The 17,640-nt window shown below is 46.6% G+C and overlaps 1 protein-coding gene across 1 annotated transcript; it reads right to left on the reverse strand.

Moving 5' to 3' along the window:
* Nucleotides 1–910: 910 nt before the first annotated feature.
* HDAC1 (histone deacetylase 1) lies at nucleotides 911–16,903 on the reverse strand. The gene is made up of 15 exons (XM_030504525.1): nucleotides 16,801–16,903; nucleotides 12,381–12,493; nucleotides 11,812–11,929; nucleotides 8,809–8,883; nucleotides 7,496–7,634; nucleotides 6,739–6,880; nucleotides 5,489–5,581; nucleotides 5,089–5,197; nucleotides 4,823–4,963; nucleotides 4,238–4,346; nucleotides 4,002–4,132; nucleotides 3,077–3,223; nucleotides 2,926–2,974; nucleotides 2,507–2,578; nucleotides 911–1,241 (listed from the first exon to the last, which is right to left on the reverse strand). The coding sequence occupies exons 1-14, from the start codon at nucleotides 16,847–16,849 to the stop codon at nucleotides 2,551–2,553; spliced, it is 1,443 nt and encodes a 480-aa protein (XP_030360385.1). The 5' UTR covers nucleotides 16,850–16,903; the 3' UTR covers nucleotides 911–1,241; nucleotides 2,507–2,550.
* Nucleotides 16,904–17,640: the final 737 nt, after the last annotated feature.

Below are 17,640 nucleotides of genomic sequence, written 5' to 3' on the forward strand. Positions count from 1 at the left end.
GGGTCACCTCAATGGTGCACTTGGTTTTGTTCAAGGAGGATAGGATTTCAATTGTCTGCTGTGGTGAAGGGGATAAGAGAGTTTCCTGGAGTAATATTCCAGCAAGGAAAGTCAACTGTGCCATATAAAGCATTGTCGCGACGACAGCAACAGCAGAACTACCATCTTTTGCTTACGAACCTTATGAGCCTTTTATGCCCATTCCAGGTGTGATCCCTGCTCAAGTTACAGAATTATCCTGCTCTTACTTATATTAAATAAATTTTTTACACTTGAATACAAGATAAAACCCACTTAAGTTCATCCAAAAGATGCTCCCTTCCCGGAACGTTCCTCTTCCACATCAGTGTTGCTTTCAGAGCATCTACTGCATGAAGGACCAACTCCGAACATACCACAAAGCCAATGCTGCTGGATGAGAACCCAGCTGTAATTGAGGAAAGAGACAACCCCCGTGACCCTTAGGAAAGTTGTGAGCACATAGACCCTGTGGTGTTTTGACTTACTTTTTGTGGAGAGAAGGGTCATGAGGAAAATTTCAAGGCTATTCTGTAAAGCACAGGGGAAAAGAAAAAACAAATCACAAAACCCCCAACCATCAACCAAAGAAACTGAGGCCATCTTTCATCTGCAGCATAGAGCGTGCTCCAAATAAAATGCTTTGCTGAATGGCATTTAAACCTACACATCCAGCCCTCTTCCTGAAAGAGGGAAAGCAATCCTGCCTCACCTCATATTTCTTTCCAAAGCTTTGTTACAGCTGCTGTGTTTTATGGCTGGCACCTACATTATACTTCGTGATCACAACCAGGCTACCGCTCCATTTTCCAGCAATGGCTCTGAAAACAAACTAAACCCAGCTCTTAAGCATTTCCTGTCAGCAGAAAGCAGCACAAACTCACACCACCCATAGAAATGTACCAGTTTTATTACAAAGATTCTCAAAATTCAAAATAAAAGCATCTTTAAAAAAACCACACTATATCCCCCCCCCCCCAACCCCAACACAAAGATACACTGATCTCTCTTGCTTCACATACAAACACTGAAAAGCTGGAGTGAGGTGTCACTCGGATTCAAAAAGAGACTTAAAAACTCATGGTGGAAAAGGGAAAGGAAGTATTTAAAAAAATAAAACATTTTAAAAATAACCTGTGTGAAGTTAGCAGCATTATTAGAGTTGAAACCATCAGCAGCGCTCCGTGGGAGGTACAGATCCTCTTAGGGCCAGAGGAATCCCCCTGAGGAAGGAGAGCAGCGAGTCAAAACTGCCTGCAAAACTTCAGCAAAGCATTTCCCCAGAAGCTTATCTAATGATCGGCTGTACACAACGAGATGCAAAAGAAAGGCGAGCTCTGGTCACAAAAGACCTCTGCGTGTGAGATGATAATGTGTGGGAGTAGGAAGAGGAGTAGTTATAAAAACGTAGAGCCCCATCTGCTGTTCCCTTATAAAGATAACAGCTCGGGAGGCTGATAAGAAGGGTCTCCTTGCTTACTGGCCTTGAGAGCAAGAGAGAGGAAAGGTTTGGTTTGAAAATGTTTGTAACTTCACTTCAGAGAAGAGTTTTTCAGTGAGTGACACACATCAATAAGAGATGTCAGCCAGACTCTGTTCACAAGTGGGGAATTTCTGTGGTGGTTTCAGCCTAGGACACGGCTCAGTACTGAGGAAAGCACATGATGGCACATGCAGCACGGGCTCAATGAGCAGGGAAAGCAAAGCAGGCAGCCAAATGGGCAGTAACTCACTGCCCTCCCCAAAGAGGGGCGTAGGTATAGAAAAAAAGGTATAAAAGTTTCATCCCTTCTCTTACTCGAGATGCAGAATGCCAACCAACTGGATCTGCAAGAGCTTGGAAAGTGTTAACCACCACATGAGGGTGATTTTCAGTTTCCGTTTTCCAGATCTGCACCCTCAGGGCTCTGGGGCTGGTTCACTTTTCAGATTGCTTTTAAGCTGCTTCATCTCTTTCCGCAAGTTTGCTGCAGGGAGGTAGCCAACTCTATTCAAGAACTGCACTATTTGACCCTGAGAAGCGGCACCAGCTTGCAGTTACTTGCCATGATGGAATCAAACTGAAAACCAAAGGAATAATCAGTCTCTCACAGGCTTCATTTAGGAACTCGGATTCTCCCACAAAACAAAACGAGAAAGAAAATTCATGGCCATCTTTCCACCTAATTTGAAATGGAGATACTACTTCTACTTAAGTTATTCTTTTCCAAGGGTGGTTATTTCAGAGGAAAGAGTAAAGAAAGGAAGTGATTTTTTCTTAAAGACACACTAAGGAGGCAGTGGAAGGCAAGGGTGAAACTTCCCAGTCACCAAATCTGGGCAGTGCAGGTCTGCCTACTCTGCAGAATCCTCCCTATCTGCTCCCAGCAGAGTGCAGCAAGGAATAATTTACAGTTCTCAAGTCATTTATATATTTATATAGAAATATATACAGAAACATATATAAAATATAAATCCTATGGAATAGGAGGCAACCAGAGAAGCTAACCTATGACAGCTACGCACTGACAGTACTGTCCAGCTGCAGCCATCTCAGGTGGATTTTGTCTCTTCCTTCACCCTGTGGAAGCAAGCAGTGAAGAATTTGGTTCAAACAAGCAGCCCAAGCTTTCGTAGCAAGTCAGGGTTGCTTGTTTAACCCTAAAAAAGCTGCTTATATGGCCCATCTTCATCTAAAACTTGTAACATGTTACTAATGAAGGCAGAGTATTTTTAAGCCCCTTCCATGGAGGCTCTCACAGTGCTTTATCAGGTGTGTGGTTCTATATAGGCAAACTTCTTCCCATTAAGAGCTCACGCCAAAGCCACCCAAAATGACCATGTCTCTCCTCTAACCCCTCAACTTGTGCAACATCTCACTGGGGGAATGGGTGCTATTTAATCACAATGCCAAAAGATGGGGCTCACCCTTTGGGTTCTGCTTTCTCCTCTTTTGCCTTTTCCTCTTCTTTCTCGTCTATGAAAAAACCAGAAAGACACACAGTAGTGCAGTACGAAAGCACATGCCAAACAAAGTTCCAGAGCTGGGCGGGCTTCTAGTCCTAGCTCTCATCCTTACCCTTCTTCTCCTCTTCCTCCTTTTCCTCTTCAGTTTTCACACGTTTAGCTTTCTTGAAGTTGGCAACATTTTTGCGCCCTCCTTCCCCTTCATCTTCAGAGTCAGAGAATTCTTCATCACATGATATTCTCTTGTCAGAATTGCGGACTGAGCATGAAGAGGACAAAGAGTTGTTTCAGGAGATTTAGAAGTCAGGAGACACCAAGCACTAACTTCTCCAAGTGCATCTACACATTGGAATGAACCACCAAGCCTATGTAAGTCAGAATTAGGCCATGATAAAAACTTTATCTTTCTACCTGCTGTATCTTTTAGCTCATCACTCCAACTGCTCATGCCCAAGATCCAAGATCACATGTACGACTTGGAATAGTCATACCACTTGGAATAGGTACAGCGTGATGTCTAGACTTGACAGCGTAAGCAAGTTAACCAACCTCACACTGAGAAAAAATCTGTCTGCCAGATCTAAAGGCCATCAGCCAATCTGGATATAAACTACCATTTTCACTGTGGAAGATAACTTGTGGGATCAAACCTGACAGTCTCCCAGAAAGCATCCTGTCATAGCACCTACATCACAGGAACTGTTTAAATTCTCACATTAAAGCCTAGGTTCTTCCATTATGGAAATCATCTGGCAATAGTGCTGCTTCTCCAAGGGAAAAAAAATAAAAATCTATCAACCCTGCAGTGCTGAGCATCATCGCTTTATCTTACAACAGCAACGGGGAAGATTCCAACTGAAGGACTGCAGAATCAAGCTGTATCTAAATCATATATCCTCCTCTCTTTATGAAGGTAACTCAGTCTGAAGCCTGCATGCTTCTCCAGCTAACACATCCTGCCCAGCTTTGGCACCCACAGGCTCTGCAACAGTACACTGCCCAGCCAGGCAACACAACCACACCAGACAAGCACGTACTTGAAATGCGTTTCTCAGGATCTTCTTCCTCTTCATCCCCACTGTCTTCCTGAACAGCATCCTCAGGAATTGGCTGCATCTGGACGCCAGGGGCATGAGGCAGCATGCGCAGATTCTCAAAGAGCCGTTGCCTAGAGCCAGCCAGGAAAGGAACACCTCCGTCAGCAAGATGCCATCCGTGGCTGCGAAGCCCTCAGTGGAAGGTGTCAGTCTCGCGAAGAGAAGCAAACACTTACTTGATCTTCTCGAGATATTCATTAGTATTCTGGTTAGTCATGTTTGAGGGACTGATGTGGAGCTTAAAATCTGGTCCAAAGTACTCAAAATAGTCGTTATACGGAAGTTCTGCAGGCAAGTTAAAAAGGAATGAACACCAAATTACCGCTGGACTGGTGATGAAATACCACAAACACTTTATACTTCTACAGAAAAGCATGACTGCATTTACCTGGGCATAGGAGCAGAAGCTCTCCTAGCCCAAATTCAGATCAAAGCAGATAACTTGGCAACAGTGCAGTCAAAGCTTACTTGGCAGTTAAACGCTATCAGTGCACATCAAAGTTTTCAGTACAAGGTCATCTCATTTCAGTAAGTCGGCAAGGCTGCTGGGTACCTTTTGCCGGAAGGGAGAGCTACAGGACTAGAATGCAATCAAGAAGAGCTACTGCAAATGAAAGCATCCAAAAGCTCCTCCAAAGTAATAATCAAGAGCTAATGAAACATCTCAGGGTTGCTACCTCTCCCACAGCAACATCATTTTCCTGCGCTCAGTTACTAGAGTGTCCCTTAGTTCTTAGTCTTGCTTCAAAGGGGAGAATTACCATTGGGAATTTCTGTGTCCAAAGCCACAGCAGTCTCATAGGTCCAGCATCTAGCCACATTGCGGATTGTGTAGCCACCTCCTCCCAGCATCAGCATAGGCAAATTAAAACTTTTTACAAACTCCACACACTTGGCATGACCTGCAGCAAAAGCAGCGGGGGAAAGTGAGGTCACAGCCTCATGGCATAAGAACAGCAAACTTTTCAATGAAATCTCATTTTATCAGTTATGCCCATCCAATACAGGCACTGTACAGTACTCTTACCTTTGATGGTCAGATTAAAACACCCCAGCCTGTCCCCTGACAGAGAATCTGACCCGCACTGCAAGACAACTGCACTAGGCTGGAACGTCTCCATCACTTTAGATATCACCTAAACAAGAAACTCACTGTTACACACTCTCCACAGGACAGTGTCACAGCAACACAGTAATATCCATGTCAGCAACATGAAGGCATCCCTAGTGTTCCTACAGCTGCTGACTCCCCTATACTGGTAACACTGAGGCTCTTACAAAGAGAAGCTTACTGCTGACAGGCTGCAATTGTTAGGGAGGAATACAGACTGAATCAATCTCCCCAAAGACTGGTTTCATGAGCCACCCAATGACGAAGTATGAACCACAAGGAACCACTCAGCAAAGTGAGTGATATTCAAACTTACCGGCTTGAATATTGCTTCATAGGACTCATCATCGATTCCGTCCCGGAGGGGATAGTTGACAGCGTAGTACTTGCCTTTGCCTGCACCAATATCCTATTAGAGTGGAAGACAGGAGAGACCACAAGTCACCAGAGAACCAACTGCAACACAGAAATTGTTCTCCAAATTAGGAAGGGAAACCTGGGATTCCACCAGTGTAATCCGAATGTAAGCCCAGAATTTGTCTCATGGACAAATACTGTTCTGACAGAAGGCAGCAAGAGACAGTTGACTCAAACCGCAGCTTATTGGCATAAGTGGGTGCACTGGCCCTCAATGTTCAGAGAAGAAAAATCTACTAGTACATGTTGCTCTGAGCACACAGGCTCCCATTTCCCTGGCAAAGGCACTTTCTTACACAGCAATAAAACTGGCAGCCAAAGCTCTAGTTCCAAACCTGTACGCTGCAGAGATGAGCAGCCCAAAATACCAGTTTGGGCTAACTGTGCAGCCTAGTAACTGAAGGAATCTATTTTTAAGATTTTATATATATATATTTAAATTTCCATTATCACTCTCATAACCAAGTGTTTTATTAAAAATAAGGGTTTAATTTATGGTGCAGAGTTGCATCACGCTGCACCAGGAAAGAATCCTGCAGCTGCATGCAGCTTGGCATTACCGCTGACAAACTCTAAGCAGGGCTGAAAAAGTACAACTCACAAGTGGAAGAGAAAAGAATTCAAATCAGAGAAAAGCATATGAGGAAAGGTAAAGAACCCTTTACCCCCAAGAACAGCATTCTGGTAATGTCACAAAGTGAACCACACCTGCATCTAAGCCAAATGAGTGCCATGGTTAACACCACAATTCATTAACCTGTAGAACTGACTCATAGGAGAAAACGCCAAGATAAACCAACACAGGCAGAAGCACTCCCTCATAAACCTTCACCCCAAAGCCTGCATGACCAAGCTTAGTTTGCAAGTAGCTACAGATGACAAACATGCCATCTTCAGAGTCCATTTTCTGAGCATAATCCCACTGGAAGGCTGCCAAGAGACTGATAGCAAAGCCTTGGGTTTATTACTATACGGGCCATGATTACAGGGATGAACTACCCACTCCAAGAGCTGAGCCCTCAGAAAAAGGATGCCACTTTGAGAGCAGGAAACCCTAGGAAAGCAGTGATTTTAGTCAAATTAGTCTGACAGCAAATACGGAAGAGACCAAATTCCAGGGTAATTTTTTTGCTAAGCCTTCATTCTCACCCGCAGGTCCCCTGTTCCTGGGAAGTATTCACCGTACTTATGAAAGGACACAGTCATCACACGGTCTGTCGTATAAAAAGCTTCCTCCACACCATCTCCATGGTGGATATCAATGTCAATGTACAGCACTCTCTGGTGATACCTAGGATCAGAAAGGAGTCAAAATACTGCATTTCTTCACAGCAGAAAATGTCTTCACCAGCACAGCAAATGAGAGGAGAGGAAGGAACGTGGTGCTAACCCCCAGGCTGCCAGCTACCAGGCAGCTCCCTCTCCAGGGTCTACAAGCGAAAGAGCTGTGAAGAATAGACACGAGCCTTGGTCACCTGTGGAACAGAACCACAGAGGAAAATGAAGTGGCTTTTGCTGCTGCAACTGATCTTTGAAGGCAGACTCAACTCAGTTTATTCAGATTCAGCCAAATGACTGCTTAGACTTTTTACGTCCAAGCCTCCCACCGAGGTTTGCCTTGAGCCAAAAGCTGTCACATATTAGAGCTGTGGCCCATTTTCCAGGGTGGGTGGTAGAGGGAAGAGTCTAAAAGCAAGCACGCAATGCTTCAAGCTTCCTGTGTAGTGCCACCACTAGACACAGCCCTTTGGGAGAGAGGGTACTGCACCCCAAAAAATAGCTGATTAAGCCCTCCTGGGAAAACACAGCTTAAAAAAAGCAACAAAAAGATAAGATTGGAAACAAAGCACTCGGAGGAAATGCAGCAGAATGGACAAACAAAAGGGGTAAATAGCAGTGCCCATACTTTAAGAGCTCCAAGATAGCCAAGACGATATCATTGACATAACAGAAGCCAGAAGCCTCTGACTTCTTAGCGTGGTGAAGGCCTCCTGCCCAATTCACTGCAATATCTGTCTGTTGCTTGTTCAGCTTCACAGCACTGGCTGTTGGGAGAAGAGTTAAACAACGTTAGCACAAGAGCAAAGGCCCATGACAGAGATCAACGGGTAAACCACTGGTCCCTTATGATCACCTCTGCTTATGCGTGCGTTTGTGTCCTTCACAAAGCACAAGCCCAAGGGTTTAACATTGGATGCCTCCACAAATGAACAAAAAGCAAGGGAAGAGACATGCAGCTCTGTTTTGTCTGCACATGCTTTTCACAGCTTTCCACTTTTGCCTCAAAGCATGAAAGCTCCACAAACAAATCCATAGGATTCTAGCTGGGGTCACAGCTGAAGACAGTCTAGATTTCTCAGTGCCCTGAACAAAAGATTTTAACAAAAGGTTTTATCCAACATAAATGTAGGTCATTCACTGAATATGCATTCAGGCAAAGGAAGTTCTCTTCCCCCAACCCCTTCAAAAACTTTCTGCAAATCCTGAAAGTTTCCCAGGTTCAAAACAAATGATGTATTATGTGGAATTAGGACCAGAGAGCACGGAGCTACTTCAAAAGATGCTGCAGGCACTGCTTGTCCATACTGCTGAGCTACATTACAGGAAATAGAGACTTCTAGATGTCAGCATGGGAGTAGCAGCCACAAAGCTTTAATGCCTTTGCACAGCGATACCAGTCTTTCTGCAACAAAGTACTTGAAAATAGCAAAAGCATTTTAAATGTTCCAGCTTTCAGGGAGCTTACTGAAACCTTGCAGGATCTGTTTTGCCGGGTGTCCGTGAGACACTAGCTTTTTGTTGAAAACAACAGATAAAGTAGCCCTTGTCTTTCCTTTCCAGGTTCTGCCTGCCCTGAGCAAGGTTTTTACAACTTCTTTTTTTTTTCCTGTAAAGCTTACATTGATTTTTTACTAAACCCCTGTTGCTGCTGTGGTTTTATTTTAACTCTATCGCTGGTGATGTTATTATACCACTTACAGAGCTTCACAGACTCAGTGAAGTAACCTGGACTACATTGACAAATGTAGAGGGATCTGTCAATGCACAAGGCTTGAACTCCCACATGGGAAGAAATCTGGATCTAATTGTTAAGGAAATCAGAAATATATTCACGGAGCTTCCCCACCACCACCTACAACAACGTACTTCCCAGACAGAATGACATTACACACATCCACTTAAGAGAAAAAGGAAAGAACATATGACTCGTGAGCTTACCAACTGAACCTCCGGCAGAGAGCTGACAGAACTCAAACAGCCCATCAAACACAGGGCAGTCTTCCCCAACATTAACTTGAAAAGAATACAAAAGAGTTAGTAAGACAAAACTCCAAGTGGCAAAGCTTATACCACCACTCTGATTTAAAAAGCTAGACAGGTAAGCAAGCAACAGTTTTAAACATTGATAAAACATTAACGTAATCAACCTGAGGATGTCTGATGAGGCAAAAAAGGGTTTTGCTGTATGGAAGATGCTCTTGACTTGCAAGAAAATAGGAAAGCAGGTCCCAGGAGTGCTCGTGACAGCAGCACTCCATCTACCGGGGATCCAGAAACCAGGCAATCGCGGGGGAAAATAAGAGGGCAGAGAGGAGCTCTCAGCGAGAGCTGTGTAATAATACCCATACACGTCCTCAGCTGCAACACAAGGTACTCTGCTCTGCTGAGGCAGCACATGCTGGTCACCACAGGCACATACAGGCTGTGCAAAATGGGGACCAGCACCCCTAGCTACACCACACCGGCCACGCTGCTGCCTGGGCACCATGTTTTGGGGTGGGGGTGGGGATAGTGCTGTTTGTGACTGTAGAGTGACGCCAAGCTCCATTACACAACCCCACAGCAAGGGGTAAAGGGTTTTGTTCCTGTTTCCGGCTGTATTGCTGACGAGGAGCTGAGAAAGCAAACAGTGCCAGCGCTGCAGGAGAACATGGGGAATGGCAGGGAGTGGTGGGTACTGGACGAGAAGTTCACATCCACATCTGATTTGTTACACTTTGTACATTCTTTTTACTTCATATTGGGCAGCCAGTTTTTAAGTTCTCAGCAGTACTGTAGTTCTGGCCTAGATAAATTTTTTACTGTAAGTATTTCCATGATTAAAAATTAAAACAGTAACAACAGAGTTATATTGAATCTAGATTTTGCAAGATTAACTTTTACAAACAAAAAAAATCTGTACTTTTGTAACAACATCTGTAGAATGTTTTCATCTGTGCTTAATGAGTAAGGCACCACCAGCACAGTTCTTGCAGCACTGGAAACACATCAGTGCACAGACTCCACAAAGACTTTGTGATAAGGGAGTCTGAATGGTCCCAGTTTGGGACAGGGAGACCCAGAAGGAAGCAATTGTTCCTGCTTTCCAATTGTTTCAGCAGGGCATGGCAACTGGCAGAGATTGAATAATCAACTCAAAGAGGTGGTTGGAAGCTTTCCCTGTTAAGTGAGGAGAATTTAAGTCATTGATTTCTGCATGCCTCCCATTACAGCAAATTAAACCTCTTGCCCTTTAGGTGACAGAGCAGCTCTCCCAACTCCTCAGGCAGGCAACGGGCATGAGCAGAATGAAATTAGAGTCTGTTCATTACCTTTACTGCCCCTCAGAACTTTGTGGGCAGCAGTAACAGTATTTGAAGGCATCCTTCTGCTATACCTGACAAAGACAGGAGCTGCTGTGCAAACAGATGCCAGCTGGGCTTTTTCCCACCAGGAGATTCAAAGCAGCCAGTACTACTAAGGAGGGATTTAATAACAGGGGTCAATCACTGACTGTAGGCATAAATCTCTGGCATAAGACAATGAAGGGCATGGATGCTCCTTCTTCTTTGCATGGGTGAGTGAGAAGCTTTGTATCTGAGAGAGCACAATCAGAGAGACTAGCATTAAAGGTGGAAACATTCTCATGGAAATCATAGCAGCCACCCTTCCCTCAAAGGGAAAGCCGAAGCATCAAGTAGGCTACAAAGATCTGCCACTGGACTTGGGAGCAGTGACCTTGTCTCCTACATCCCTAATCTCTGTTCTGAGCAGCGTGTGCTAGTTCTATAGCTACACAGAAGCTACTAATTTGAGGTCTTGCTGAAGCAGAGCTCTGCCTTCTGCATGTTTTAAGATTAATTTTCATATTTTGCCTCCTCCAGATAAAAATAGTTCTGTGGAAGTAGAGTACAGAAAATGTTGACTACCAGAGAGCAGAGTGGGTGTTTTTGAGCTGTATCTGCTCCAGGGGCAAAGCATTCAGTTTCTGTAAATATGTACTTTGGTCTATTAAGACACATCATTTACTGCAGGGAGTCTTTCAATGTATATTACTCATGAACTACATTACCCATTTTGGCTTGTGCCTTAATACTTGTCCCCTTCAGCTCATACCGCATTTCCAAGTGCCTCTACTTCAGACTCAAGACCCACTGCTCCTCTAAATTGCAGACTACACTTAACTCCACATAAATAAAACCCATGGGCTAAGAGCTTTTTTCTGCTCTTGAGGACTGCAGTATGCAAGGCCAGAATACTGTTTAAATGAACCTTGAGCCCTCCCCACTATTTGTACTTGCTAGAAGTCTAGTTTGCTGCAGCCATTGCCAAAGAACTTCAGCTCAGAGTTGCGGAGACCCCAAAAAAAGGTTTCTATAACATTAAAGTCACCTTTAAAGGCCCTTCCATAGACTGGAGAGGTTGGAACAAGACATTATCTCACAAAATAAACCATTCTAACATCAAGTGGACAGGTATTATTGTGCATCTCAACCCTCTCCTACTTCCAAACTGCCACTGCCCTGAAAATCCTTCAGAGTTACTGCAGATTTTGAACACAACTGGTAAGTTGTGGAGGGTTTTTGTTTGTTTGTTTTAAATTACAAGACCCTTTCCCCACATCAATACCTCTGGTTTAAGATAAAACACAAAACAGGTGCAGCTCATAAATGGAGTAGTTCAGTCATCTCTAAGTCAGGAAGGCAATTTTGAACAGTTTTCATCAAAACACAAGACCAAAAAAAGACAGCCAGGTCAAAGGGTTTTCCTCAGCTCTTTTGGCATATTGGCTTGAGAGAGAGACCCATTCTTAAAATGCAGAGTTTACCAGAAAAATCAAAACCAAAGTCAGGATAAAGACAATTTCCTGTGGTTCTCCTTACTCTTTTTATCACAAACCTCTGAAGCTGGCCTGGGATTCCCAGAACTACAAGCTTTAACAATGGCAGGAATAAAGCTTACATCTTTGCATCTGCTTGCTGTACTCAGACATGTTATCTGGGCGAATAGATCTCAGAAACTTTATGTAGTCATCACTGTGGTACTTGGTCATTTCTTCTGCATTTGCCTTGTGAGGGCGCTGCAAGGATAGAAAAAGAGCAAGGCTCATTTTGCAAGACATCTCTCTCCCTAATTCCCATTTCCAATCTCAGATTTACTCCCAGAACAGCAAAAAACTCAAACCAGCATCATTAAACATGAGAAACTTATTTTCAAAGGTTAAGAATGTCACTACCAGAGACTGGCATGTATTATTACATATCTAGACAAAGTATTTAAGTTGCAGAGAGAAAAGCAATTTTCCAGTCTCCAAAGTTTATCTGAAGAAAAGAACATCTCATTACAAGCAAGCAGAAGAAATACATCAAAACAACTGGTTCCTTTCCTTTCTTTTCTCCTTTCCTTTCCCTTCCCTTCCTTCTTGGATTGTCAACAGAGAACTTACAAGTCTGAAGCATTGAACTTAAAACCTAACACCTAAACTAAGGTCTTTCACATCCACTGCTCTTCACAACTGGCCCTACACTTACATATATCTCCATCTTCCTGTACAGGCCGTAGTTCAGCAGTAGGTTGTGGGTCATCCGGATCCTGTGTGGCTTCATTGGATGTCCCTGGCCATAATAGTAGTTTCCAACATCACCTGAGAGCAGAAAGGATTTTATTATAGCAGGGAAAACTATGAATTCCTTCAATCGGAACCACAGCTGAGCCAAAAATCCACCAGGTCATCTGTCATTTTATTTGTCCTTCAGCAGCGTTCTGTTCACAGGGGAATAGGGTCTCCCATCTCATTCATACAGGTATCTGCATGGATTCAAAAACCTTATCCCAGACTCAAATAAGACAGACATTTGTAAATTAAGATATGGCCAGACAAGGAATTTTTTAATGCCAGTTCTGGAGAAGGCAATCTAGGAAGAGCCTGAACAACCTGCACAAGAGGAGGGAGCTCCAGCTTTCCTATGCAGGACGAGCTTTGGGCACCACATCTGCCCGTCCTCACTCAAACCACTCCAGCTCTCCAATGTCCTCTCCAGGTGGTTCAGACCCACTGTGGTACCTCACATCTACAGAGCTCACAGGTTTCACTGTGAAACGCAGCCACGCTCTGAGCAGAAACCTGTACGCGAAGAGGCGTGAGTCTAATCCCGGCTCAGACGGTGACTCACCAGTAGGAGCACGTAGCCTCTGCCTCAGTTTCTTATTATTTCCCCAACAGAAACAAGATACAAACTCTGCCAATAGGCAAACACCACAGCAGCTGTAGTTTTGCCATTTTCACCCCTTATTATTGTTTGAAATCCTGCAGAAGAATCCCAGTCCCACACACACATACACCTGATGAGCTATCCCTTGAGCACCAGCATTAATGAAGTTGGCTTCCTGCAAATATATCCTACAGGTCATCTCCCTACTTGGATTGTCTCCTACCTAAGCAAAAGCTGAGCTCATGCTGCACTCTCCCACAGTAGGCACTGCTGTTCCGTTCCCCCCACCCCCACCCCCCAGGGTACTTATTTTCATGAAACTTAGAAATTTAACTTGCAGATTTCTGCCTCCTGCCTGATTTGACTGCAAGAGACAGAGTCAAAACTCGTAGACAGCAGGAAATGCAGACAGCTACACACAGCAGCAATATGAGGGTGCTGAGGCGCTGGCACAGGGTGCCCAGAGAAGCTGTGGCTGCCCCATCCCTGTCAGTGTTCAAGGCCAGGTTGGACACAGGGGCTTGGAGCAACCTGCTCTAGTGGAAGGTGTCCCTGCCCGTGGCAGGGGGTTGGAACTGGATGAACTTTAAGGTCCTTTCCAGCCCAAACCAGTCTGAGATTCCATGATTCTACGACAGCACCATGCAAGCCTCATTTTCTTGGGAAACCAGACTAAGTCGTTCATGTAGTTGTACAACTCCCCATCAGTTTAAGAAGCAGGAGACCTGGTCCGGTCTGGGTGGTGACCCAGTTGGGAGTATTGGTATTTCATCACCAGTCTTAACATTCAGGAGAAACTGCTACTTCCTCAGTGCACACAAGTGTAGTTTTTCCTCCTGCGGATGTGGCTCTATTTTTTAGTCAAAGTAGATGCAAACAGTGCAAATCCTATACCCAAACAACTCTGCTGCTGGAGTTTACCTGTCCTGTGGCACTACGATGAAATAGAGTGTTCTCTGCATGAAGGTATTTTACTGGGGCAACTATCCCTTCAGGAAAATCAGGTTAAATCAAGCTTTGGGGAACCTCGTAGGAGATACACAAGACCCTATCCAGAAAATACAAGCACAAAACTTCATGAAGCTTTGAAAAATCATCATCTTCACCTCGGGCTGTCAGCAAAATGCCCAGGGCAAACCCTGAGCTCTTCCAGAGCCTGTTGATGTTCACTCTGCTAAACACATCCCACCACGAGTCCACCAGAGCAGCAGACTAGCTTGTCTGCTCATGGATGCCAGTGCAGATTAAGCGTGCAAACTCAACAGATACCTCTTCTTCTTTGCTAGGGTTAAGCAAGTCCCTACGTGGGGAGCTTATAAAGGATAAGCAACTGTTCAAGCCCAAACCCTTGCACACACCTCAGCACCCCTCAGGTTTTCTAGGAAGGACCCTTAGGATACCTGATTACCTTTTCCTGCATCGCACCGAGGCCCTTCCCTGCAGCTCAGGTTCCTTCTCCAGCACAGGATGCCCTCCAACCATCTGGAATTTATGGAAGACCCACCCACCACCCAAAACAGCTCCCAGGGACCTCCTTTCAGGATGCAATTACCGTGCTAGATTCTGCTGCTCAGCCTCCCTGTGTGGAAAATAAGAAGACCTTAACAAACTAGCCTCCCATATCTGCAGATCATGCCTTCCCCAGGAAGAAAAGCACACTTTCACCGTAGGACATGCTGTGGATGTTTGCCAGCCACTCATAAAAGAGCAGTGGAAAGAAGGCCCTAAAACCTCACCACAGAGTAAATTAGTGAGGGCAGCTATAGACAAGAGCATGTAACGCTAACTTCACATAGCTACCATGCAATAAAGACCACAAGGATAGCATCTCTCTTAGCATTTTCAAGGAAAATGACTAGTTGTTTCATATTTAAGACATCACTGTGTGCCTTTAAAGATTAGCTTGTCCACGAAGTGACAAGCTGCTTTGTGAACATGTTATATTCCGAACCCAGGGACAAGTTTGGACATAGAAACCATTTTTTATCCAGCATCCAGATCGTGTGCACATGTGTGGCATTCTGGCATGTCTCGCAAGCACTCTTAAGTTTAAAACAGGCATTTCAGGGGCCAGGGCTCCAGCACCCCCTTGTATTTTGATATGATGGGTGTTGCACAGAGATCAGTTGCATGGTAAAATTGGGCTCAGTTTCACTGCATCTATTGCTCTAATCTGGATTCCCCTTCACCCTGCCCTCCTGGAGGCACTGGCTGAGCCAGAGACCCTGCAGGACTGTCATTACAGGTTGCAAACCTGTTTAGATTGACTTGTCCAGAGAAATAAAAGCCCTCACTACACGCCTGACACATGCAGCACTTTAGAAGAGCCCCGCTTCACTGCTGGAACACCGAGCACATCCACTTAGCAGGAAAAATTAGTGAGGAAAAGTTTTTTATTTCACAGACTGAAAATCCTTAAGAAACAGAGCATTACACAATACCTTTCACAGACTCTGTCAAAAATGAGCTTGCCCATCACCAAGGCATCAGTTCACCCCTCCAAAGGGAGGAGGTTGTGAACGCGCAGATTGTGACTTCTCCCACAGACTATGGGGTAGAAGCCACACGTGATACCCAGCTTGGGATTTGGCCAGCCCTAACACCGCGTTACTTTCTGACTCCAATGGGATGATTATATAGGCCCAAAGAAATGTGTCCACAGCCTCGTAACAGAAAACAAAAAGAACCAGTCTAGGGTCCAGGCAAGTTCATAGCCAGAAGGAAACAATGTTCCTAGACACAGGAAACTCCCTACAACCACTCATGCAGTCGGCCTGGCTCCTCACACCTCCAGCTTATCCCTTGCTTAACAGCAATACCGCTGTCCCAAACTGGAGCTTCAAGAGAGACTCTTCTTCATAACGTTGCTTGAGGAAGCTTCATCTCCCCACAACCCATCCTGTCCCCCAGCACTTCCCCGAGCGCTCCCCATCCTCCCAGAAACCTTCTTCAGCATCTCAGCATGGCTTCCAAAGCCTCTTGTCCTCACACCCCTCCCCCTCCCTCCATCCTGGACCCTTTACAGCCTTTCCCCACCTCTAAAGTACCTATGTCTCCATACCTTCCCACCCTACCCCTGTCTCTCCCCAATACTGCTCCCATCTCTTCCCCCCACTCCTCCCTTTCTCCACTCCAATGCTCCCCCATATCACCTCCATGCTCCCCCATCCTTCCTATGCTCTCCAGCATCCTCCATTCCCCAACCCTGTGACAGTCCCCACATAATCCTGTCCATATCCATGGCCTGACCCCCATACCTCCATGCCCCTATCACTCCCTGCCCTCCAGTGCGGCCCCCAGCCCTCCCCTGTCCCTCAGTAGCACCAATACCCATCCCTGCACCTCCCATTGCAGCCCCTGCCCAGTGACCCCCATTAGCCCTCCCACCACCCTCAGTGCAGCCCCCAGCCCTCCCCTGTCCCTCAGTGCCCCCAATACTCATCCCTCCGCCCCACGTGACCCCCATTACCCCTCCCAGTGACTCCCACTACCCTTCCCACCTCAGGGCAGCACCCAGCCCCACCACGCTCCCCAACGACCCCCCTACTACCCCTATCCCCTATGTCCTCCAATGACCCCCCATTACCTTCCCCCAGTCAACACTTCACCCCCCAACCCCAATTACCCCCCAAGTGCAGCCCCCACTGCCCCCCATGTTCCCTACCTCCCCCTCTCCCCACACCCGGTGCCCCCCTCAGCCCCCCCATCTCGGCGCCGCCCGTGCCCTGCAGCCCCTCACCGTCGTAGTAGTAGCAGACTTTCCGCTTGCTGCCCTGCGTCAGCGCCATTTTCCTATCTCCCCACAGCGACGGACCCTCCCGCCGCCCCGCGCAACCCAACCCGGCCCGGGCCCCGCCGCCCCGCCCACCGCGCAGCCCACGGCCTATCAGAGAAGACCGCTCCGCCTCTCTCCCGCCCACCTGCCAATAGGAAATCGCAGCGGCGGGGAGAGCGCGGGCGCGGGGGCAGCTAGCACGCTAGGCGGAGCGGCGGGGTGCCTGGTCTGTACCACTGCTGCGGGGAGTGGGGGGAGAGGGGAGGGGAGGTGAGGGGAAGGGAAGGCGAAGGCGCGGGCTGCAGAATCGCTGAGGCGCAGGGGGTAGGGTGGGGGGCAAAAGAGGAAAGGGTCCAGGTGGGTAGGGCGGAACTATTTGGGGTGGGGGAGACGCCAGGTGGGGCTGAAGCCATCGCGGGGGGACACACGGTAGAGGCCTCTACCAGCACCTAGGCTTGTCCCACGTGGGGCTGGTGTAAGAGGGGCTGTGGGGGTCTCACATCGCCGGGGTCAGCATGAGAATGGGCTGGGACACCTAGCAGCACCCCCGTGAGGGACTGGTGTGAGTGGGGTCCATCCCCTGAGACCAGCACCCCGCTTGCCCCATCGCCTCCGGCTGAGTGTCCTCCGGGGCCACTATGGCAGAGGCCTTTTTCTCCTCAAAATGGCTCCTGTGAACACCACAGCGGGAACAGGGGGCACCCCACAGCCGAGGGCTGCAGCAGACATCACTTGCAGGGGGTTCCTGCCATCACGTGGTGATGGCCATGGGAGAGGGGCTGGCATGGGCCCCGGGCAGCCCCT

This window comes from Strigops habroptila, chromosome 12 (genome assembly GCF_004027225.2).
Source record: "Strigops habroptila isolate Jane chromosome 12, bStrHab1.2.pri, whole genome shotgun sequence".
Classification (NCBI taxonomy): domain Eukaryota; kingdom Metazoa; phylum Chordata; class Aves; order Psittaciformes; family Psittacidae; genus Strigops; species Strigops habroptila.